Source organism: Nicotiana tabacum, chromosome 12, assembly GCF_000715075.1.
Source record: "Nicotiana tabacum cultivar K326 chromosome 12, ASM71507v2, whole genome shotgun sequence".
Lineage (NCBI taxonomy): Eukaryota > Viridiplantae > Streptophyta > Magnoliopsida > Solanales > Solanaceae > Nicotiana > Nicotiana tabacum.
In genome coordinates this window covers 122452918-122479330 of record NC_134091.1, presented here as the reverse complement: position 1 = coordinate 122479330, position 26413 = coordinate 122452918, and the positions used below count along the sequence as shown (strand labels likewise).

Below are 26413 nucleotides of genomic sequence, written 5' to 3'. Positions count from 1 at the left end.
AACTTTTATTTAATAGTTCAAACAACAACAACAACAACAACAACAACAACAACCCAGTATAATCCCACTAGTGGGGTCTGGGGAGGGTAGTGTGTACGCAAACCTTACCCCTACCCTGGGGTAGAGAGGCTGTTTCCGATAGACCCTCGGCTCCCTCTCTCCAAGAACTCCCCACCTTGCTCTTGGGGTGACTCGAACTCACAACCTCTTGGTTGGAAGTAGAGAGTGCTTACCACTAGAGCAACCCACTCTTGTCAAATACCACAAAACTAAAGAGGATTAGAGGGGTACATGAGTGGGGTTAGTTGTGAGAAAGGAGGAATATATTATAGATGTATGGGATATGAGACAAATATTACCGATTAATGAAAAATAGTAGTATAACTTAAAGTCGTCTCTTATAAGCTTGAGTGTAAATAACATAGACATTGTGGTAGAGTTTGTGAATTATCTAATATGATAGCTAAATTTGAATATAGCATAAAGTTCGACCAATTTATCATAACATTACTATGAATAAAAGCTAAAATCCTACCAACTTGCACCGTCGCTGTTGCTAAGTGCATAATTGGATCAGAGGCCACTTCTTAAAGATGTTAAAAAATGGGGCTATTGTTTTAAGGTCCATAATTGGATCAGAGGCCCGACTTTTACCCGGCCCGTTATACTGGCAGAGCAGGAAGCAGGTGGCGTGGGTTAAGGGTTTAGGAAAGCTCGCCTCTTTCTGCGTAAATTGGGAAGAAGAACCCAATAACAAACACTAACCCGAGTAGTAGAAAAAGCAAAAGCTTGGTCTCCGGCGCCAAATTTAAAGGTTATGCTGTTCCTATTTTGTCTTTGCATTCTTATATAAAACATGTTGTGACATCAACCTACTACAGATTGTTCATATTGACAACTTGTCCGGGGCTTCAACCATATCGTTTTCTTTTGCATTGGATCGTGGACTCATTTGGGAGGTATATATATTACCATTATAAACTTGAGTTAGATGGCTACCTTCCAAGTTTGCTTTGTAACCTTTTATTTTCCACCTGTAGTCAGCGTATGCGTTGCTTGAAGAGAAGCAAAAGGATGAGTCTAGTTCAACTAATAGTGGATTCTATGAATCCAAACGAGAATGGTTGGGAAAACGGCATTTTCTATTAGCATTTGAAGGGTATGGAAATTCTTGGTCGGTTATTTTGTTATTTCTGTATATTGGTATTTTGGTTTGCAAGTGCAGTCAACCTTATTGAACTTGGTATTAGGGACCAGATTGGATTATGTGTACGTCAATCAGTCAACTACTTTTCAATCCCCATCCCAACTCAGCTGGGCTTTATGAATGATTTGTATCTTTTCCGCTCTACCCAAGTATTTTCTATATCTCACACTTAATGCACATGGCTGACCTTTAAGGCAACTTAAGGATTTTCTATATCTCACACTTACCTTACATTGATAACTAGTTTAATCCCAAATAGTTGGTAGAACTTATATAGATCCATTTGTTTTATTTTTAGCTAAGTATGCATTTATTAGGAGAAACCTAAGGTTTTCCGTGACAACTTCTCTCCATGTGATTTTAAGGTTATCTCATCTAATTTTAAGACCTTAGATAATCATATTCAACTTAGGTCGTAACTAGACCATCTCATGCTATCTTTTCTCATTTTAGCATCTATTTATGCTGCTTGCATCTGTTGTTGTATGTGATCATTGTAATCTTGTTCAATCTTAAATGATTGTGCATCTATCTTAACATTTTCATTTCAACGGAATTCATCTATTCTAACATTAGTGGCCTCACAATTGTCCTATATAACTTGTTAGACATTTTCCAATCTCGTGAGGCTCCTCCATTTCAGAATTTTATCTAATTTTTATGTATTATTTTGATGAAGGAATATTTTAGGAGAAAACCCCAATATACAAGTATACAAAAGAGTAGCCGACTTAGAGAAAATATGGTTCTCAAGAATGACATCCAATTATCTAACCTAATAGACCTTGTGGCTGGGTATGCAAAAAATTCACCAGAAACAAAAGATAACTCTTTTAACTCTAAAGATTCATACGCTTACTCAGTGGGTCATGCTAAAGTGGATCTTCTGACACACAGGGAATGCCTTCTTTCTTTCATGAGATATTGTTATTGAGATAGATGTTTATATTTATTGGCATTCTGGTGTAAACAAGAGGATGTACATGTATACCTTCTGTCTTACTTCTACTTCTCCTATTACTCTCTAGAGGGGTTCTCTACATTTCCAGCTTTTAGTTGGTTCCTTGCTGGTTTCATCAATTAACACAAAATTATCTACGAACAACGTGCACCATTTATAAGCTTTCATCTAGCAATTTGAAGATTTTGTATGAATATGAAAGAGACATAGCATGATGTTCCCCTAGCTGCCTTTCTTTCACAACTAATGTAGGGTCATGCATGGTCCAAGTCTTTTTCCTGTAGTTGGATTTTTTCTTTTAAAATGTTCAATTTTGATCTGTTTTAAGAATGCAATGTTAATTTTGTTCATAGAAGTGCCTTTGGTCCAAAATGCCCGTGATTTTGATCTTTCTGTTTCGTGGTTATTTCAGTTCTGCTTCAGGAATGTACGAGGTATTTCGTCCAATTGTTGGAGAGGCCCTTAGGTACTAAAGGCTTTTGACTTTTAGGCTTTAGGTTAACTTCTTCCTTTTAGGAATTGACTGCTTCATGTCTGCACCCTAACCCATCTTCCTCTTCCTTGTACTGTGTTTTACTTTACACTTCTCAATTTCTAGGGAGATGCCCCTCGCACTATTAATTACAATCCTCGTTTCAGACATAATCTCTTCTCAAATAGCAACCGGCGCAAGATTTTCAGCGGAATTCGGTATTTCCTGGGGCTCAGATGAGGAAAAGGCTAAAATCTTTTGATGAATATTGTGATAGAATTCAAAGGCTGGACTGTAGCTTGAACAATGATGATTTAAAGAGGAAAAAGACAATGATGTACACTGCTGAATAAAAGATTAACCTTGATAAGTAACCTTGTATTTGTGCTTTCAGAGAGTACTAGGCACAGGATGTGGATAGATCTGGAACAATTTTTAGATTTCAGTGTATGTATTCGTAGTATATAGCTGGTATGCCTTGATTTGAACAGGCTGCATTCCTCCTTTTATTGCATTTCTAATACTTCTTTATTTGCCTGTAAATAGAAAATAAAATGAAATAAAAGCAATTTGATGAAGCAAACTTGTATAACACAAAAATGTTGATTCCAGCTAGGCTTCATGGGGAAAAAACAAGAGGATCACCCTTATGTTGTAAGGAATGTAGAGAGAGGAGGCTCACCTTATTGCCATAAAAATCTCAGCTAACTTTGTTTTGTTTTATTGGATTATGAAAATGCCCTTGGAGTATTCGTGGATTCGTTGTTTCTGAGTATTTCAAGCATCACTTCTTTCAGAACTCATTCTGGGTTTCACCTGCAGTGTATGCATGGCCCAAATTGTAAGCTAGGCAGTTTCTGCACAGTCGGTAGAAGATTACAAGAAGTTAATGTGTTAGGTGGGCTTATACTTCCTGTGTGGGGAACTGTTGAGAGGGTGCTCTCTAAGCAAGTAAGATATTCTTCTTTCAATTATTTTTCAATATCATTTTCCTCCAGTATATTCTCTGATATATCTTGGATGTGTCACGTGCGATACATGAGCTGAGAAATCCATAAGTGCTAATTTTGAGTAGGAATACGCTAAAGAATAAGAGTATCTCGTGGTAAGTGAATCAAGAGATAGAGAAAGTCTGAAGATAAAGAAAGTAGATATAAAATACTGAGAGCTGATTATCTTGCTTATGAAAAAACTGTTTACGACCAACAAAATCCAAAACTATGCGCAATGTAAGTTGGCTTTAGAAGGACAGCAAATGGAAATGGCTCCTATCAAGTAATATTTTGACCCGTAACTGTAAGGCTCTTGCCAAACAGAATGTTGTGTGACCATTGCCTGAAACGTCAAACAGAACCAGCACACGATGCTTGTGTCAGCTTGCTATAGTACCGACTATAACACTTCCACTGAAAATGTTCATTTCAATCTGCAAAAATTCCAAGGATAAGCGATGATTAGAATTATATAATGAACCCAGTACCTGCCACACAGAGAGCACAATCTTTGATAACTGCCTCACACCCTCTGTCCATTTCCTTTAAGATCTTGTTTCACAGTTAAGGCTTTTTATCCCTTCCTTATTCACCAGTAGTTTGCCCATGTTTTCTAAGTAGAATTCTTTTGTGGGGTGGGGGGATGGGTTAATAATCATATAATTTTCACACAAAATTACTGTCCATATAATTCATAGAAAGCTTGCACTTTCGGCTCCAAGGAGCTCAAAAAGGTGGGAGATTTTCTAGACTAGTTAAAACAATGGTGTCTGTTCAGGAAAGAAAAAACTTGTGCAAACATCTTTTCTTAAGGCTACTAGAATTTGTTGCATGTCATTGGAACATATTCTCTTCTCTCGTTCAATAATGTCCGACCAAAGCAAAAAGTAACAGCTTTCAACAACTTCCGTAGTTTCTTTGGTACTGGATTTCCTTGCCACATTTTGGAACATCTGGCCACACTGATAGGCACAGTCAAGTGGAGTTCTTAGAGGTTAAGAAAAGTATTTCACAAGTAGCCATAGTACAGTGAATAAACAAGTGTGCTATAGTCTCTTCCTTTTTACCACTCATGGGGCATCTGTTAGCACAAGTGTACGCCTACTTTATTCACCCTGTCCAATGTCACTAATGCTTCCTGGGCTGCCATTCAACCAAATAGATTCCACTGAAAAACTGTCCTTTTTTGTCAACTGATCATGTTGAGTCTGGATTTCCATCCAACCTCTCATGCCTATTCAATAACCAAGTTTATTTCCCCCAGTGATTACCTCAGTATTACGATTATACAGTTCTTATGTTGTCTGCAATTGTGGATTTTTGATCTACAGCCACATTGAATAAATCTTGGAGGTCTAAACTCAGAGGTGTTTGTCCATCATAAGTCTGTCATTTTATCTTGGTGTATTGCAAACCAAATAAATGTCTCGTTGGGACCAGCTTTTGTACGTGTTTGTATCTGTCATGTTTGTTTCTAGGGTAGAAAATTTAAGAGAGTTCTATATGAACACAGAAATGAAGTGGGTCTCAAAATGGCTGCTAGATTTCCGAGGTGCCATGTCCTGTGATTTAGTTTTGTATCTATTTTAATACCAATGTAAAGATAGACACGAAAGGTGGGCAACATATTGATCAGGTCGTTTTTTATTGGGCATACCCCAACTTAAGATGAAAGGAACTTTTCACTATTTTTCTAAAAAAGAATTTGTATAGTCAAAGCCGGTTTTGCCCTTCATGTAATTAGTCAAGATTGGAACATGATGGACCGAGTGTCGTTTTCATAATACCGAGATGAGATCTGAAACTAGGTTACCAAGCTCAAGATTCAGAGACCGATCAATACCGAGCTTGAAGTCATTATCGAGCTCGAGTCCAAATCGAACTATGATGCGAAGTGGCGTTATTGAATTCAAGATTCGAGCTCGAGTCAATACCGAACCCGAGTCAATATTGAGCTCGAGTTAGCCCAAAATCTGGAGATCGACCAATATCAATTCCGATCAAGATCGAGCTACGAGACAAGAGTCGTTGTAGCCGCACTTGGTGAGAGAATCTCGGCGGAAATTAAGAAAAAACTAAATTAACTAATCTATCATGGGATTTTCACTATGTATTTTTTATTATATACAAAGTAGGATCCCTCCACTATAAAAGAATGGCTATTATTTCTGTAAGGGGGCAATTGAACATTAAGGCATCTACACACTCCCTTATTGAAAAGATTATTGATATTCACATATAGATACCGGAGAAATTATCCTTTTGTGAGCCTTGTACATTGATTTATCTTGCGTGTTCATAAATCGTTTTCTACTCCGTTTGGTTTGTATTTCATTCCTTTTTTACAGTCAATATTCGATATTTTTCTACATACTTTTTCGATTTGTACCAAGCTATACCACGTATCCTTAGAACTACGTATAAATTCAACTCTATCCGTTTTTTGGGTAAACAATTTGGCGCACATCGTAGGGCTAAGGATAATAAAGGTTATTTGGTACGAATCTCTGTGAAACACACTATTTTACACTTACTCTTGGAAGTGTCTTTGATTTTAGACCGAAAACGACGAATTCTCAATTAATGGCCCTACCTATCGACAACGAAGCTGGCCTTCAAGATGAAAACAACAACTTAACACCCGGGGGGTGAAAGGCCACTTATCGATCTCGTTGGAGCTCGGGTCGAGGAACCAATAGACGTTAACTCACATGTGGCAATCGAGGGAAACCAACGTTCCGACCCTGAAAATAGCATTCATGGTGGAACTCGATTTGCAGCTCGAAATACCCAAAACGCTGAGGAAAACGGAATCAGCTTGCGTATGATTTTCGAAATGTTGCAAGCTCAACAAGTAGCAATATCCTAGTTGCAGAGCCAAACCCAGGCACCGACCAGGCTCGAGCCCAGTCCATCCCAAGAAGTCACCCACAAAACGGGGCTAGCTATAGTGAGGTCAAATGAGCAAGAATAGGGTTCGTTATTAAAAGGGACATCAACAGAGAACAAAGGTCAATCAAGGACCGATACCGGCCGTATAATGGAGATTATAGGGGTAACGAACGAAGATGTAACCTCGTACAAAGCAATAAAAGAAGCGATCGAGGCCAAGGATCTCGGGGGCTGATAAACAGGAATGGGTTCGACAAGCATACTGGACCTAAGGAAGCACCGCAATTATCGGAAAATAACTTCAACATCGATGCATCCGCCATCGTGTCGGCTATCGGATGCATCAAAGATACTAAATAGCCTCGACCTCTGCATACCGATCCAACCCATAGGAATCCCAATCAAATGTGTGAATATCATGGCACTCATGGCCACAAAACGGAAGATTGCAGGAAATTGAGAGAGGAGGTAGCCCGACTATTCAATAAAGGGCACCTTCGAGAATTTTTAAGTGACCAGGCCAAAAACCATTTCAAAAACAGGGATTTCAGAAGACCAAACAAACAAGAAGAGCCACAACACATCATCCACATGATCATCGGTGGGATCGATATCCCCCAAGGGCCGGTGCTTAAACGCACTAAGATGTCGATTGAAAGAGAGAAGCGGTCTTGGTCTCAGGATAACACACCTAAAGGAATCTTGTCCTTTAGTGATGAAGATGCAGAAGGAATCATGCAACCCCATAACGATGCACTAGTAATATCTGTACTTATGAATAAAACTTAAGTTAAGCGTGTGTTAATTGATCCAGGTAGTTCGGCCAACATTATTAGATCGAAGGTCGTAGAGCAGCTCGGTCTACAGGACCAGGTCGTGCCCGCAACCCCGGTTCTAAATGGATTCAATATGGCATGTGAAACTACTAAGGGCGAGATAATACTGCCAATAAACATGGCCGGGACCATCCAAGAAATGAAGTTCCACGTAATCGAAGGCGACATGAGGTATAACGCTATTTTTGGAAGACCGTGGATCCACAATATGAGAGTTGTACCCTCGGCCCTCTACTAGGTTCTGAAATTCCCAACATCGGAGGGAGTCAAAACGGTCTACGGAGAGCAACCGACCTCAAAAGAAATGTTTGCCATCGATGAGGTGATTCCGCTATCTACGCTATCATCGACAAATTGATCAGATTCGAAGGAGGAACATGATACCAAATAGCAATCACAAACGTCAGCTTCGACCCAACTAGAGAATCAGAAGACTGACGAAGACGATGACTATGGGATCCCTCGACCCTTCGTGATCCCCGATGATACCGACACTACCCAGTCAACGGTCGAAGAACTAGAGCAAATCACGCTAGACGAACATCTGCCCGAATAAAAGGTATACCTGGGCACGGGCTTAGATCCCGAGCTCAGGAAAAAGCTTATTCAATCTCTTATAGCTAACATGAACTGTTTCGCTTGGTCCCATCTTGACATAACAGGGATCCCACCGGAGATAGCCACTCATAGACTAAGCTTGGATCCAAAATTCCATCCGATAAAGCAAAAAAAAAGAAGGCCCAGTCCGAGGTCAAACACGCCTTCATCAAGGACGAGGTAACCAAATTTCTTAAAATAGGATCCATTCGAGAAGTTAAATATCCTGAATGGCTAGCAAATGTGGTGGTGGTCCCTAAGAAAGGAAATAAACTTAGAATGTGTATAGATTATAAAGACTTGAACAAAGCATGCCCTAAGGATTCCTTTCCTTTGCCTAGCATCGATCGTATGATCGATGCCACGACCGGCCACGAGACTCTCAGTTTTCTCGATGCCTACTCTAGGTACAACCAAATACAAATGAACCCGGAGGATCAAGAAAAGACCTCGTTTGTCACTAAGTACGATACCTATTGTTATAACGTAATGTCATTCGGTCTAAAAAATGTTGGTGCAACTTATCAACGCCTAGTAAATCGAATGTTCGAAAACAAATTGGAAAATCAATGGAAGTTCATATTGACGACATGTTAGTTAAGTCCCTACGAGTAGAGAACCATTTAAAACTTTTGCAGGAAACTTTCGACGTGCTAAAGAAGTACAATATGAAGCTCAACCCCGAAAAATCTGCATTCGGGGTTGGCTTGGGCAAGTTTCTTGGTTTCATGGTATCCAACCGAGGAATCAAAATCAACCCCGATAAAATCAAAGCTATTGAGGACATCACGGTAGTAGATAATGTGAAGGTCGTGCAAAGGTTAACGGGGAGAATAGCCGCCTTGGGACGATTCATTTCGCGATCCTCGGATAGGAGCCACCGATGTTTCTCACTGCTTAAGAAGAAAAGCAACTTTGCATGGACTCCGGAATGCCAACACACTTTGGAAGAACTAAAGCAGTATTTATCGAGCCCGCCTCTACTTCGTACCCCGAAAGTGGATGAACAACTTTACTTGTACTTAGCTGTCTCGGAGATAACGGTAAGTGGAGTCCTAGTTTGAGAATAACTAGGTACGCAATTCCCTATTTATTATGTCAGTCAGACCTTAGGCGAGATCGAAACTAGATATCCACACTTAGAAAGATTAGCGCTTGCTTTAATAAGCACCTCTAGGAAATTAAAACCATATTTCCATTCTCAATCGATACATGCTGTAATAACTTATCCTCTTCGAAACATTTTGTGCAAACCCGAGCTTTCGGGTCGATTGGCCAAATAGGCCATAGAAATCGGTGGGTATGATATCGAGTATTGGCTCTGAACCTCTATCAAGTCTTAAATCTTAACATACTTCGTCGCTGACTTTTTACTAACCCTCGTGCCCGAGATTGAAAGAGAGCTACTTATAAAATTGGGAACCTCTTCGGGAGTCTGGACCTTTTTTGTCACGACCCCAAATTCCCTCCGTAGGATGTCGTGATGGCACCTAGTCTCTAAGATTAGGTAAGCCTATCAATGCGGAATAATAATAAATATCTGAAATAATTAAAATTACAATTCAAACAATTTCAACTCCCAAAACACGGTAGAAATAAGTCACAAGCTTCTAAGAATTTATTCTCTATGTCTCTATAAATCAGAGTCTAAAGCAAATAAGGAAGACAACATAGTAAGATAGAAGGGGACTCCGGAGTCTGCGGACGCTGGCAGATATACCTCGAAGTCTCCTCGTACAACTAGTTTATTGATACCTGGTCAGATAAGATGTACCTGGATCTGCACAAAAAGATGTGCAGAAGCGTAGTATGAGTACACCACAGCGGTACCTAGTAAGTGCCAAGCCTAACCTCGGTAGAGTAGTGACGAGGTCAGGTCAGGCCCTACTGGAGAATACATAATGGCATGGTAAAATGTTTAAACAATATTATAAGGTAAAATGACAATGGAAATGAATCAAATAGTATGTTATATTTAATTACACCAAATAATGGCAAATAAATACCTCGTGGAAACAAAACAGAATCCTTTTCAACTTTAAGAAAATTACAACAATAATCAAAGGCAACTGCGGCCATAATCAATATCAACAAGGGCACTCCCGAGGTACCACCTCGTAGTCCCAAATCATAAATAAATTCATTATATCTCATTTTCTTATCTCACCGCGGGAGCCTTCACAATTTATTTTAAAGAAAATATTTTTCCCGAAATAGCATCCTGCGTTTTAGCCATCCTTATCACACCGCATGACTTCTAGTAGTTCCCCCTACTAGCCACGCGTATCAAGCCACCCTTATCTCACCGCATGCGTTTCAATACCAGACCTTAGACCACCGCATGCGTATCAATATCACAATATATCATAATTTGCACCTCAAGTGCTTAAATAATATAACTTGCCAAAATAATTCAACAACAATATTTTTTCACAATAAAGAGCTCACGGCTCATGTCTAAATAATTCAATAATAATATTTCAAAATCTTTAATACGTTGCTTCAATATCAAGTTTAAAAATGTCAAATACTTCATATTAATAATATTTAATTTAAAGAAAATCAACCTTCAAATAATGCACAGAATAAAAGAAACCAAGTTTCAACTAAACAGGTAAAATAATTAGTTGGAAAAGGTCAAACAAATTTGAAGTATATATCTCAGATCAATGATGAAAAATATAACAAAATAAAATAATTTAATAAATGCACAACAGTGATCTACACAATTTAAAAATATAATCTTTCACATTTAGCCCGTGTACACACTCGTCACTTTGTGTACACGACTTTCAACACATTTCAATAATCACATTAATATCAATTCTAGGGGAAATTTCCCCACACAAGGTTAGACAAGTCACTTACCTCGACTTGCCCGAATTTAACCAAGTATTATGCTTTTTCTCGATTTTATGACTCCGATCAACTCGTATCTAGTCATAATTAATTCCATATAGTCAACAAAAATTATAGGAATCAATCTCATAAGAAAAAACTATATTTTTCAATAAATCCGAATTTAGCTCAAAAATTGCCCGTGGGACCCACGCCTCGGAATCCGGCAAAACTCACAAAATATGATAACCCATTCAATTACGAGTCCAACCATACTAGTTTCACTCAAATCCGACTCCGAATCGATACCGAAATCTCAAAAATTTGTTCTATGAGATTTTCTAAAATTTTCCAAATTTCAATCTCATAACACTAATTAAATGGTGAAAACAATGATATATTTGTGTATATAGACCAAATCCGAGTGGGAATCACTTACCCCAAATGTCTTTCCTTGAAAATTTGTCAAAAGTCGCATCTGTTCAAGCTCAAGTTTGTCAAAAATGGCAAATGGGTTGAATGCCTATATTTTTATAACTTACAAATCTGTCCTGCTCGATTTTGGGAGCTCGATTTTTGGGAGCTCGATCTTGGGAGCTCGATCTGTCCAGTTCGATCTTGGGAGCTCGATCCCGGGAGCTCAATCTTGGGAGCTCGATCTTGGGATCTCGATCTTGGGAGCTCGATCTTGGGAGCTCGATTTTTGGGAGCTCGATTTTTGGGCCGCGATTTCCAACAAAAAGGAAAAATTGCAGCAGTTGTTTTAAATCCAACTTTTGATCCGTTAACCATCCGAAACTCACCTGAGGCCCTCGGGACCTCAACCAAATATACCAACAAGTCCTAAAACATCATACGAACTTAGTCGAACCTCTAAATCACATCAAACAACGCTAAAACCACGAATCATACCCCAATTCAAGCTTAATGAAACTAAGAATTTTCAACTTCTATATTCGATGTCGGAACCTATCAAATCAAGTCCGATTGACCTCAAATTTTGCACCCAAGTCATAAATGACATAACGGAGCTGTGAAAAATTTCAAAACTGGATTCCGACCCTGATATCAAAAAATCAACTCCCCGGTCAAACTTCCAAACTTTAAATTCTTATTTTAGCCGTTTCAAGTCTAATTTCACTACGGACTTCCAAATAAAATTCCGATCACGCTCCTGAGTCCAAAATCACCATACGGAGATGTTGGAATCATCAAAATTCTATTCCGGGGTCGTTTGCACAAAATTCGACATCCGGTCACTATTTGAACTTAAACTTTTAACTTTTCATCCAAATTCCATATCTCGGGTTAGGGAGCTCGGAATTTGATTCCGGGCATACGCCCAAGTCCCAATTCACGATATGGACATACCAGAACTGTGAAAACACAGATCCGAGTCCGTTTGCTCAAAATATTGGCCAAAGTCAATTCAGTTGGGTTTTAAACCTCTAATTCACATTTTAATCCATTTTTCACCTGAAAACTTTTCGGAAAATTTTAGTGACTGCGCACGCAAGTCGAGGAATAATAAATTATGCTTTTCGAGGTCTTAGAACACAAAATTAATTATTAAATTTAAAGATGACACTTTGGGACATCACATTCTCTACCTCTAAAACAAACGTTTGTCCTCGAACGGAGTTAAAAAAAAGTACCTGAGCTGGTGAATAAGTGTGGATAACGGCTGCGTATATCAAGCTCGATCTCCCAAGTCGCCTCCTCGATCGAATGACCCCTTCACTGAACCTTCACAGAAGCAATGTTCTTTGACCTCAGCTTTCGAACATGCCTATCTAAAATAACCACTGGTTCCTCAACATAAGATAGATCCTTGTCTAACTGAACCGAACTGAAGTCTAACACATGAGACGGATCACCATGATATTTTCGAAGCATAGAAACATGGAATACTGGATGAACCGTAGAGAGACTAGGTGGTAGCGCAAGTCTGTAAGCCACCTCTCCAACTCTTTCAAGAATCTCAAAAGGCCCAATATACCTAGGGCTCAACTTGCCTTTCTTCCCGAACCTCATCACACCCTTCATAGGCGAAACCCGGAGCAATACCCGCTCACCAACCATGAATGCAACATCACGAACCTTCCGATCTGCATAACTCTTCTGTCTAGATTGGTATGTACGAAGTCGATCCTGAATCAACTTAGCCTTTTCCAAGGCATCCTGAACCAAGTCTGTACCCAATAGTCTAGCCTCGCCCGGTTCGAACCAACCCACTAGAGACCGGCACCGCCTACCATACAAAGCCTCATACGGAGCCATTTGAATGCTTGACTGGTAACTGTTGTAAGCAAACTCCGCAAGTGGTAAGAACTGTTCCCAAGCACCCCCAAAATCTAACACACACACACGAAGTATATCCTCTAGTATCTAAATAGTGCGTTCGGACTGCCCGTCCGTCTGAGGGTGAAATGTTGTACTCAACTCTACCCGGATACCCAACTCACGTTGTACTGCCCTCCAAAATCGTGAGGTAAACTGTGTACCCCGGTCAGAGATGATAGATACCGGTACACCGTGAAGTCTGACAATCTCGCGAATATATACCTGAGCCAGCTACTCTGAAGAGTAAGTAGTAATCACAGAAATGAAATGAGCTGATTTGGTCAGCCTATCCACAATCACCCAAACTGCGTCAAACTTCCGCCGAGTCCGTGGGAGCCCAACAACGAAATCCATAGTTATCCGCTCCCATTTCCATTCTGGAATCTCTAACTTCTGAAGTAATCCACCTTGCCGCTGATGCTCATATTTCACCTGTTGACAATTTAGACACCGAGATACATACCCCACTATGTCTTTCTTCATTCGCCTCCACCAATAGTGTTGTCTCAAGTCCTGATACATCTTTGCAGCATCCGGATGAATGGAGTACCGCGAACTGTGATCCTCCTGGAGAATCAACTCACGCAAGCCATCCACATTAGGCACACATAGCCTGCCCTACATCCGTAGTACATCGTCATCTCCAATAGTGACTTCCTTGGCATCACCGTGCTGAACTGTATCCTTAAGGACAAGCAGATGAGGGTCATCATACTGATGTTCCCTGATACGATCATAAAGTGAAGACTGAGAAACCACACAAGCCAAAATCCGACTCGGCTCGGAAACATCCAATCTAACAAACTGGTTGGCCAAGGCCTGAACATCTAAGGCTAAAGACCTTTCTACTACCGGTAAATATGCTAAGCTGCCCAAACTCTCCGCCTTACGACTCAAGGCATCGGCCATCACATTGGCCTTCCCCAGATGATAGAGAATGGTGATATCATAATCCTTAAGCAATTCCAACCATATTCGCTGCCGCAAATTAAGATCCTTCTATTTAAACAGATGTTGTAGACTCTGGTGATCGGTGTAGATTTCATAATGGATACCATACAAGTAATGCCGCCAAAATTTTAAGGCATGAACAATAGCTGCTAACTCCAGGTCATGTACATGATAATTCTTCTCATGCACCTTTAACTATCTGGACACGTAGGCAATCACCTTACCGTCTTGCATCAACATTGTGCCAAGACCAATACACGACGCGTCACAATACACAGTATAAGATCCTGTAACTGTAGGTAATACCAATACTGGGGTTGTAGTCAAAGCTGTCTTGAGCTTTTGGAAGCTTTCCTCACATTCCTTGGTCCACCTGAATGGAGCACCCTTCTGGGTCAATTTGGTCATAGATGTGGCAATAGAAGAGAAGCCTTTTACAAATCAGCAATAATACCCAGCCAAACCAAGAAAACTCTGGATTTTCGTAACTGAGGACGGTCTGGACCAACTCTGCACTGCTTCAATCTTCTTTGGAACTACCTTGATCCCCTCGCACGAAACTATATGACCCAAAAATCCCACTGAATCAAGCCAGAATTCACACTTTAAAATTTTTGCATATAACTTATTTTCTCTTAAAATCCGAAGCATAGTCCTCAGGTGTTGTTCATGATCTTCCTGACTCTGGGAATACACTAGAATGTCGTCAATAAACACAATGATGAAGGAATCAAGATAGGGTTGAAATACACTATTCATTAAGTGCATAAATGTTGGTGGGGCATTGGTCAGCCCAAAAGACATCACAAGGAACTCATAATGACCGTACCGAGTCCTGAAAGTAGTCTTTGGGATATCTGGATCTCGAATATTCAACTGATGATAGCCTGAACGCAAGTCAATTTTTGAGAATACCCTGGCACCCTGAAGCTGATCAAATAGGTCATCAAACGTGGCAATGGATACATGTTCTTCACTGTAATCTTGTTCAACTGGCAGTAATCAATACACATCAGCATAGAACCATCCTTCTTCTTTACAAATAAGACAGGAGCACCCCAAGGCGATACACTAGGCCGAATGAAACCCTTATCAAGCAACTCCTGTAACTGTTCTTTTAATTTTTTCAACTCTGTTGGGTCCATACCATATGGTGGAATAGAAATGGGCTGAGTGCCCGGTAACAAATCAATGCCAAAGTCAACATCCCTGTCGGGCGGCATACCCGGAAGATCCGCTGGAAATACATCAGGAAAATCCATTACTACAGGAACTGACTCCACATTAGAAGTATCAATACTAACATCTCTCACATAGGCCAGATATGCATCACACCCTTCTCAACCATTCGTTGAGCTTTAAGAAATGAAACAATCCTGCTAGGAACATAATCTGAGGTACCTCTCCACTCTAGCCTCGGTAAACCTGGCATAGCCAACGTCACCGTCTTGGCGTAACAATCAAGAATAACATGATAGGGCGACAACCAGTCCATGCCCAAAATAATTTCGAAATCCACCATAATGAGCAATAATAAATCAGCTCTGGTCTCAAAACCACTGATAACAATTAAACACGATCGATACACACGATCCACAATAATAGATTCACCCACAGGTGTAGATACATAAACAGAAGAACTCAAGGAATCACGTGATACGCCCAAATACGGGGCAAAATAAGATGACACATAAGAATAAGTGGAGCCTGAATCAAATAAGATTGACGCATCTCTATGACAGATCAGAATAATACTTGTGATAACAGAATCGGATGCAACAACATCTGTCCTAGCAGGAAAGGCATAATATCTTGCCTGGCCTCCCCCTCTAGGGAGACCTTTACCTGTCCGACCTCCACCTCTAGCTAGATGTGTAGGTGGAGTGGCAACTGGTGTAGTAATCATGGCCTGAGAAGCCTGAGGACCTTGTAGAATAGGTGGGACCTGAGAAATTCGTGGAGGTACACCCCTCCTAAGTATGGGGCAATCCCTCATGATATGACGAGTGTCACCACACTCAAAACAAGCCCTCGGAGGACGTGTCTGCTGAGACTGGCTCGGACCTAATTGACTAGACTGCCCGCTGAAAGCACCCTGTACAGGAGATGCAGAAGACACTGGTGGTGCATAATACGGTGCAGAAGACACTGGTGGTGCATAATATGGAACCTGAGGTCTGAGAGTAGTCAGAATACCACTGGAAGTTGGAAGTGCTGAATGAATAGGACGACTCACATAACCTCTACTATGACGGGCTGCAATTGGGGCACGAGAATTATTATATGTGCCAGAATATCAGGGTCTCTTAGCTTCCCTCTCCCGAGTCCGCATACCTTCCAATCTCCTAGCAATTGACACCACCTGTTGATATGTGATGTCCATCTCTAGCTCTCGGGCCATACTGTATCTGATACTAGGGTGAAGACCCTCAATAAATCTGCGAACCCACTCTCAAACAGTGGCAACTAAGGCTGGTGCATGACTAGCCAAATCACTGAATCGGACCGCATATTCTGACACGGTCATAGAACCCTGGCGCAGCTGCTCAAACTCTACGCGCCAAGCATCCCTAAGACTCTGAGGAACATACTCCCTCAAGAACATATCTGAAAAATGAGTCCAAGTAAGTGAAACTGCCTCAGCCGGACTATTCAACTCATATGCCCGCCACCACTGGTAGGCTGCTCCTCTAAACTGGAATGCTGTGAAAGAAACCCCATTGGAATCCACAATACCCATAGTACGAAGGATACGGTGACATTCCTCCAGAAAACCCTGAGCATCCTCTGAAGCTAGACCGCTGAAAGTGGGAGGGTGGTACTTCTTATACCTCTCGAGCCTAAGCTGCTCTCCCTCTGAAACTGTTGTCCTAATCTCAGGCCGAACTGGGACAACTGGCTGCACTGGTATAACCTCTATAGCATGGTCAACTTGGGCCCGTGGTTCTGGAGTACGGACGGCGGGGGTCTGTGCTCCTCCCCCGGCCTGAGATGCGGCAGGAGCAAATGGAATTAACCGTGCCTGAGCTAGAATGCCAAACATGCTAAAACAATTAGGCAAGAGTCTCCTGAAGTGCAAGAGTAGTAACAGGCGTCTCAGGTGCCTGTTCTCCAACTGGAGCTACTGGTGGCTGTGATGTAGTAGCTCGTGCAGGTACTCTGGCTGCACCACGGGGTCTTCCTCGGCCTCTGGCTCGGCCTCGGCCCAGACCCCGGCCTCTTGCGGCTCCAACAAGGGGCGCGGGTATCTGATCATCAGATCCAGTTGTGCGTGTCCTCACCATCTGTGAGAGAATAGAAATACAATTGTTTAGAACTTTGAAATCAATAAGGGCGCACGATAAAGAATCAAAGAAGTGAATATTTCCTAACAGTTCCATAGCCTCTCGAAGATAAGTACAGACGTCTCCGTACCGATCTGCAAGACTCTACTAAACCTGCTTGTGACTCATAACACCTATGAACCTAGTGCTCTGATACCAACTTATTACGACCCCAAATTCCCTCCGTAGGATGTTGTGATGGCACCTAGTCTCTAAGATTAGGTAAGCCTATCAATGCGGAATAATAATAAATATCTAAAATAATTAAAATTACAATTCAAACAATTTCAACTCCCAAAACACGGTAGAAATAAGTCACAAGCTTCTAAGAATTTATTCTCTATGTCTCTATAAATCAGAGTCTAAAGCAAATAAGGAAGACAACATAGTAAGATAGAAGGGGACTCCGGAGTCTGCGGACGCTGGCAGATATACCTCGAAGTCTCCTCGTACAACTAGTTTATTGATACCTGGTCAGATAAGATGTACCTGGATCTGCACAAAAAGATGTGCAGAAGCGTAGTATGAGTACACCACAGCGGTACCTAGTAAGTGCCAAGCCTAACCTCGGTAGAGTAGTGACGAGGTCAGGTCAGGCCCTACTGGAGAATACATAATGGCATGGTAAAATGTTTAAACAATATTATAAGGTAAAATGACAATGGAAATGAATCAAATAGTATGTTATATTTAATTACACCAAATAATGGCAAATAAATACCTCGTGGAAACAAAACAGAATCCTTTTCAACTTTAAGAAAATTACAACAATAATCAAAGGCAACTGCGGCCATAATCAATATCAACAAGGGCACTCCCGAGGTACCACCTCGTAGTCCCAAATCATAAATAAATTCACTATATCTCATTTTCTTATCTCACCGCGGGAGCCTTCACAATTTATTTTAAAGAAAATATTTTTCCCGAAATAGCATCCCGCGTTTTAGCCATCCTTATCACACCGCATGGCTTCTAGTAGTTCCCCCTACTAGCCACGCGTATCAAGCCACCCTTATCTCACCGCATGCGTTTCAATACCCAGACCTTAGACCACCGCATGCGTATCAATATCACAATATATCATAATTTGCACCTCAAGTGCTTAAATAATATAACTTGCCAAAATAATTCAACAACAATATTTTTCCACAATAAAGAGCTCACGGCTCATGTCTAAATAATTCAACAATAATATTTCAAAATCTTTAATACGTTGCTTCAATATCAAGTTTAAAAATGTCAAATACTTCATATTAATAATATTTAATTTAAAGAAAATCAACCTTCAAATAATGCACAGAATAAAAGAAACCAAGTTTCAACTAAACAGGTAAAATAATTAGTTGAAAAAGGTCAAACAAATTTGAAGTATATATCTCAGATCAATGATGAAGAATATAACAAGATAAAATAATTTAATAAATGCACAACAGTGATCTACACAATTTAAAAATATAATCTTTCACATTTAGCCCGTGTACACACTTGTCACCTCATGTACACGACTTTCAACACATTTCAATAATCACATTAATATCAATTCTAGGGGAAATTTCCCCCACACAAGGTTAGACAAGTTACTTACCTCGACTTGCTCGAATTTAACCAAGTATTATACTTTTTCCTCGATTTTCTGACTCTGATCGACTCGTATCTAGTCATAATTAATTCGATACAGTCAACAAAAATTATAGGAATCAATCTCGTAAGAAAATACTATATTTTTCAATAAAATCCGAATTTAGCTCAAAAATCTCCCGTGGGGCCCATGCCTCGGAATCCGGCAAAACTCACAAAATATGACAACTCATTCAATTACGAGTCCAACCATACCAGTTTTACTCAAATCTGACTCCGAATCGATACCGAAATCTCAAAAATTTGTTCTATGAGATTTTCTAAATTTTTCAAATTTCAATCTCAAAACACTAATTAAATGGTGAAAAAATAATATATTTGTGTATATAGACCAAATCCGAGTTGGAATCACTTACCCCAAATGTCTTTCCTTGAAAATTTGTCAAAAGTCGCCTCTGTTCAAGCTCAAGTTTGTCAAAAATGGCAAATGGGTTGAATGCCTCTGTTTTTATAACTTACAGATATGTCCAGTTCGATCTTGGGAGCTCGATCTGTCCAGTTCGATCGTGGGAGCTCGATCTTGGGAGCTCGATTTTTGGGCCTCGATTTCCAACAGAAAAGAAAAATTGCAGCAGCTGTTTTTAATCCAACTTCTGATCCGTTAACCATCCGAAACTCACCCGAGGCCCTCGGGACCTCAACCAAATATACCAACAAGTCCTAAAACATCATACGAACTTAGTCGAACCTCTAAATCACATCAAACAACGCTAAAACCACGAATCATACCCCAATTTAAGCTTAATGAAGCTAAGAATTTTCAACTTCTATATTCGATGTCGGAACCTATCAAATCAAGTCCGATTGACCTCAAATTTTGCACCCAAGTCATAAATGACATAACGGAACTGTGAAAATTTTCAAAACTGGATTCCGACCCCGATATCAAAAAGTCAACTCCCCGGTCAAACTTCCAAACTTTAAATTCTTATTTTAGCCGTTTCAAGCCTAATTTCACTACGAACTTCCAAATAAAATTCCGATCACGCTCCTAAGTCCAAAATCACCATACGGAGCTGTTGGAATCATCAAAATTCTATTCCAGGGTCGTTTGCACAAAATTCGACATCCGGTCACTATTTGAACTTAAACTTTTAACTTTCATCCAAATTTCATATCTCGGGCTAGGGACCTCGGAATTTGATTCCGGGCATACGCCCAAGTCCCAATTCATGATACGAACCTACTGGAACTGTTAAAACACAGATCTGAGTCTGTTTTCTCAAAATGTTGACCAAAGTCAATTTAGTTGAGTTTTAAACCTCTAATTCACTTTTTAATCCATTTTTCACCTGAAAACTTTTCAAAACTTTTTACTGACTGTGCACGCAAGTCGAGAAATAATAAATAGTACTTTTCGAGGTCTTAGAACACAAAATAAATTATTAAATTTAAAGATGATATTTTGGGTCATCACACTTTTTACGGACGGTGCCTCGAACGCGAAGGGGTCCGAATTAAGCATTGTACTAAAATCACACACAAGTAATGTAATTAGACAATCTATCAGAACTACAAAATTGACTAACAATGAGGCCAAGTATGAGGCCATGATTGTAGGTCTCGAACTAGCTAGAAGCTTGAGAGCAGAGATCATAAAAGCTAAGTGTGATTCCCTCCTCGTAGTAAACCAAGTTAACGGGACTTTTGAAGTCCTAGAAAATCGAATACAAAGGTACTTGGATAAATTACAGGTGACTCTACATCAATTTAAAGAATGGGCTTTGCAACATATACCCCGAGAACAAAATAGCGAGGCCGGCACTCTTGCAAACTTAGGTTCATCAGTCAAAGATGATGAACTCAACTCGGGGACTATCGTACAACTCATAAAATCGGTGATCGAAGAAGGTCACGCCGAGAAAAATTCCACAAGTCTAACTTGGGATTGGAGAACCAAATATATAGAGTACTTCAAGAATGGGGAGCTTCCATCAGATCCAAAGGAATCGAGAAATTTGCGCACAAAGGCAGCACGATTCACCCTATCCGAAGACAGAACGCTATTCAGAAGGACTTTTGATGGACCATTGGCAATATGTTTGGGACCAGGAGATACCGATTATATACTACGGGAAATTCACGAGGGCACTTATGGAAACCATTCTGGTGCCGATTCGCTGGTCCGCAAAGCGATCAGAGCAGGGTATTATTGGACCGATATGAGAAAAGATGTGAAGGAGTTCGTTCGAAAATACGACAAATGCCAAAAACATGCGCCTGTGATTCATCAACTCGGGGAGCTACTCCATTCGGTCCTATCTTCATGGCCTTTCATGAAATGGGTAATGGACATCGTCGGTCCTCTCCCATCGGCCCCAGGTAAAGCTCAGTTTATTTTGTTTATGACTGATTATTTTTCTAAATTGGTTAAAGCACAGGCTTTCGAGAAAGTCAGAGAAAATGAAGTGATAGACTTCATTTGGGACCACATCGTATATCGATTTGGGGTGCCAGTCGAGATTGTATGTGATAATGGAAAACAATTCATCGGTAGCAAAATAACTAAATTTCTCGAGGATCACAAGATCAAAAGGATCCTATCAACACCGTACCATCCCAACAGAAACAGACAAGCCGAATCAACCAACAAAACCATTATCTAAAATCTTAAGAAGAGATTGACCAACGCCAAAGGAAAATGGAAAGAAATACTGCCCGAGGTCCTATGGGCATATCGCACAACATCAAAATCCAGTACCGGAGCAACGCTATTCTCGTTGGTCTATGGCGCCGAAGCTTTGATCCCGATTGAGGTCGAGAACCTAGCATCAGGTTTCGATATGCAACAAAGGAGTCGAATAACGAGACCATGAACACGAGCCTTGAATTATTGGACAAAAAACGAGAGGCCGCCCAAATTATTGGCCGCCCAAAAACAGCGGATCGAAAGATACTACAATCGAAGAACCAATCTTCGATATTTTGAAATCGGGGACTTGGTACTAAGGAAAGTCACCCCAACACTCGAAATCCGAATGAAGGAAAACTGGGTCCGAATTGGGAAGGACCATATCAGGTCCTCGAAATCGTTGGAAAGGGATCCTACAAGCTCGGCGTGATAAACGGCAAGCAACTACCAAGAACGTTTCACACCTAAAATGATACTACTGCTAAGGTACGACCCTCACATGTTCATTGATATTTCGAAATTAAACCTTGAAGATGTTCGACCAAAAACACGGATGGATTATTAAACTCGAAGCCTTTAGTCCTGAAAGCACACGTTGCACTCTTTTTCCCTTAGACCGGTTTTGTCCTTAATGGGTTTTTCGGCAAGGGTTTAAATGAGGCAACCATTGATCATGCTAACTTAGAACAATTCAACAGTATCCGAATCCTTTTTACAATCAACCTCGAATACTGGGGGCATTACCCTCGAATATGTAAAGTTCGATGCAAGAAAGTCACTTCATGGCGGCATGGTTTCGATAGGAAATATTGTAAGGGCCAAATGGTCAAAACGAACCATGCCCGTGTAGTTTGCTCGAGCCCTGGAACAAAACATGAACACATGTATAATGACTTGTAAAGAGAAATTTCTTCTTACCGATATCTCATATCTCGGAAAGATTTTTCTATTTCATGATCTATTATGCAAATAAGCTCAAGGGTCGACCATGACCGGAGTTTGAAATATTACCCCATAAATCGGGGAATGCCAATCGAAAAATCAACGAGATCAAGCTCCACATAAGCCTAAGGGCTACATTACTTCGAGTTCGAGCAAATACTCACTCGGCCATCAAGCCCAAAGGCTGCCATTAATTCGAGTTCGAGAAATCATTCTCACTCGACTACAAAGACCAAGGGCAACCTAATTTCGAGTTCGAGCAAGTCCTCACTCGACCACTAAGCCTAATGGCTATTCTTATTTCGAGTTCGACAAAAATCCTCACTCGACTCTAAAGTCTAAGGGCTACCCTAACTCGAGTTCGAGCAACCATTCTCACTCGGGGACTATCTATCGAGCCTAAGGTCTACCTTAATTCGAGTTCGAGCAAACACTCACTCGACTACAAAGCCCAATGGCTACCTAATTTCGAGTTCGAGCAAGTCCTCACTCGACCACTAAGCCTAAGGGCTATTCTTATTTCGAGTTCGAGCAAATCTTCACTCAACTATAAATCCTAAGGGATACCCTAACTCGAGTTCGAGTAACCACTCTCACTCGGGGACTATCTATCGAGCCTAAGGGCTACCTTAATTCGAGTTCGGGCAAACACTCACTCGACTATAAAGCCCAATGGCTTCCTTACTTCGAGTTCGAGCAAGTCCTCACTCGACCGCTAAGCCTAAGGGCTATTCTTATTTCGAGTTCAAGCAAATCCTCACTCGACTATAAAGCCTAAGGGATACCCTAACTTGAGTTCGAGAAACCATTCTCACTCGGGGACTATTTATCGAGTGTTAGGGCTACCTTAATTCGAGTTCGAGCAAACACTCACTCGACTACAAAGCCCAATGGATACCTTATTTTGAGTTCGATCAAGTCCTCACTCGACCACTAAGCCTAAGGGCTATTCGTATTTCAAGTTTGAGCAAATCCTTACTCGACTATAAAGCCTAAGGGCTACCCTAACTCGAGTTCGAGCAACCATTCTCACTCGGGGACTATTTATCGAGTCTAATGGCTACCTTAATTTGAGTTCGAGCAAACACTCACTCGACTACAAAGCTCAAGGGCTACCTTATTTCGAGTTCGAGCAAGTCCTCACTCGATCGTTAAGCCTAAGGGCTATTCTTATTTGGCGTTCGAGCAAATACTCACCTGACTATAAATCCTAAGGGCTACCCTAACTCGAGTTCGAGCAACCATTCTCACTCGGGGACTATTTATCGAGTCTAAGGGCTACCTTAATTCGAGTTTGAGAAAACACTCATTCGACTACAAAGCCCAAGGGCTACCTTATTTCGAGTTCGAGCAAGTCCTCACTCGACCGCTAAGCCTAAGGGCTATTCTTATTTCGAGTTCGAGCAAATCCTCACTCGACTATAAATCCTAAGGGCTACCCTAACTCGAGTTCGAGCAACCATTCTTACTCGGGGTCTATTTATCAAGTCTAAGGGCTACCTTAATTTGAGTTCGAGCAAACACTCACTCGACTACAAAGCCAAAGGTCTACATTTCTTTAAGTTCGAGCAAGTCCTCACTCGACCGCTAAGCCTAAGGGCTATTCTTATTTTGATTTCGAACAAATCCTCACTCGACTATAAATCCTAAGGGCTATCCTAACTCGAGTTCGAGAAACCATTCTCACTCGGAGACTATCTATCGAGCCTAAGAGCTACCTTAATTAGAGTTCGAGCAAACACTCACTCGACTATAAAGCCCAAGGGCTACCTTATTTCGAGTTCGAGCAAGTCCTCATTCGACCACTAAGCCTAAGGGCTATTCTTATTTCGAGTTTGAGAAAATCCTCACTCGACTATAAAAGCATAAGGGCTACCCTAACTCGAGTTCGAATAACCATTCTCACTTGGGGACTATCTATCGAGCCCAAGGGCTGTCATTAATTTGAGTTCGATAAATTATTCTCACTCACCTGAAAAGCCTAAGGGTTGCCTTAACTCGAGTTCGAGAAATCATTCTCACTCGACCATAAAGCCTAAGGGATACACAAATTCAAGTTCAAACAAATTATTTCACTTGAACCCTATTTAAAAAAGCTATCTCAATTCAAATTCGAACACCTACTCGGGGACTACCTATAAGAAATGATCGAGTTCGAACACTCACTCAAACTTTCAGATAATTATCTCATGCTTAGGCACCTTTTGGCCTTTGTATAAATTAGGCAAAAGATTCGAAAGCCACAAAAAGAAAGACTAAGCTTTTATATACCAAAATTATTTACAAGGGCACCATGGCCGATCAAGTTTTTCTATAAAAAGATCAAAACAGTCTTAAAAGGAAGAAGAAAAATTCTAAAAGACCTTAGTCCTCTCCAGGAGCGGCATCTTCACCCTCGAAGCCTCCGCTCTCAGAACCACTCATACTCCCGATATCATCATCATCGGGAAAGGCCAACACTCTGGATTCAGTTTCAAACTTTTTTGCATTCTCGATCTCGGCTGAAAGATCGAAGCCACGAATATGGATCTTCTCTTGAGTCTCCCTTGAGATTGGCATTTAGCATGCTCGACAACCCAATTTGATTGAGCTTGAGCAGCCTCAGCAACCTCCTTTGCTCGAACTTGAGCAGCTTCAGCATCGGATCGATAAATAACCACCATTGCCTTCAGTATTAGCCATGGCTATTTCGGGCCCCGATTTGGCCCCTTCTAGTTCCGAGGACAATCTATCTCGATCAGAAGTCACTAAGTCCAACTGATACTGGAACTCCTCGATATTCTTGGCTTGCACTAAGGCTCTTTCTTTCAAGCTCTGAAGTTGTTCCTCGGCCGAGGCCAGTTGAGCCCGGGCGGTCTCCCTTTTAGCGGCAAGGTGATCCGTGTTTTTTTTCCATTTTTCGGCCCCCGCTTTCACTACGTCTACCTTAGCACGAAGTTGCCTAATCACATCGAGCTTTTGCTGAACCTACGAGACCGAACTATTAGATGTCACGCCCAAATCAGTATCAGTAACTTCAAGGATCCTCTTTGCCTGCTCAGACAAGTCGGTTTGTTCTTTCCTAGCTGCTTCTAGCTTGGCTCGAAGTCCTTTTGCTTCTCATTCCTTCTGCTAACTGAGAAGCTTGAAGGTGTCTCTATCCTCAGTAAGCCTTCAAATTACGGTTTCGGACCGGCTTAGCTCCTCTCAAGATCAGAAAAACGCTTCGTGACAGAGCGAATAAGCCTACAAAAGATAAAAAGGAGTTATACAAAAGAGAAAATACAAGTATGAAAATTAAAAAGGGAAAGCAAACTTACCCAATTCAGGGCTTGCTGAGCTTCATCGAAAATACAAGGAATCCCCGCTTTGCCCGAGCTCTTCTTCAAAACCTCTGAATCGCTCGGACCGGCAACATCTTCAATCCCAAAAAAACATAACCATGGAAAGGATCTTCCTCTCCATGGACCCCCTCCCCATGCTAAACCTTCACGACTTGGGCGTCATGTATCATAGACTTGGAAAATGAAGGAAAAGAAGAGGAATCACCGATTTCTATTCCCCCGATCATGTTTTTCGAGGCACTGTCTCCATCTCGGGGAACCTCAAGCTCGTTCCCCGCATATTTGTCAACCGCCTCTTCGACGAGTTCTTTGCCCCGAAGTATAACGTCCTCGATTCCCCTTTGCTCTGGAACTTGGGTCGAAGTATTCTCTTCAACCTTGTCGGGCCTAGGAGAAACAGAATCGGTCCCTACCGATCCTAAAGTTTTACCAATATCGGTGTCAGCCCGTGCATGGGCCACCAGCC

At 41.0% G+C, this 26413-nt stretch overlaps 1 protein-coding gene across 12 annotated transcripts in view; it reads left to right on the top strand.

The window, feature by feature from the left end:
* Positions 1-552: 552 nt before the first annotated feature.
* The window catches only part of LOC107761742 (protein FORGETTER 1-like), a 62198-nt gene continuing 36337 nt past the window's right edge, over positions 553-26413 (top strand). The window contains exons 1-6 of one of the 12 annotated variants that reach the window (XM_075226961.1): positions 554-814; positions 882-959; positions 1041-1159; positions 2581-2634; positions 2808-3087; positions 3463-3591. Coding sequence is in view for 2 of the 12 variants with exons in the window: in XM_075226965.1 (XP_075083066.1) it covers positions 3052-3087; positions 3463-3591 (165 nt within the window). In the remaining 10 variants the exon portion in view is untranslated. Of the gene's footprint in view, positions 815-881; positions 960-1040; positions 1160-1833; positions 2635-2766; positions 3088-3462; positions 3592-26413 lie in introns of those variants that run through there. The other 11 variants (XM_075226959.1, XM_075226956.1, XM_075226963.1 and 8 more) reach the window with 11 other exon arrangements.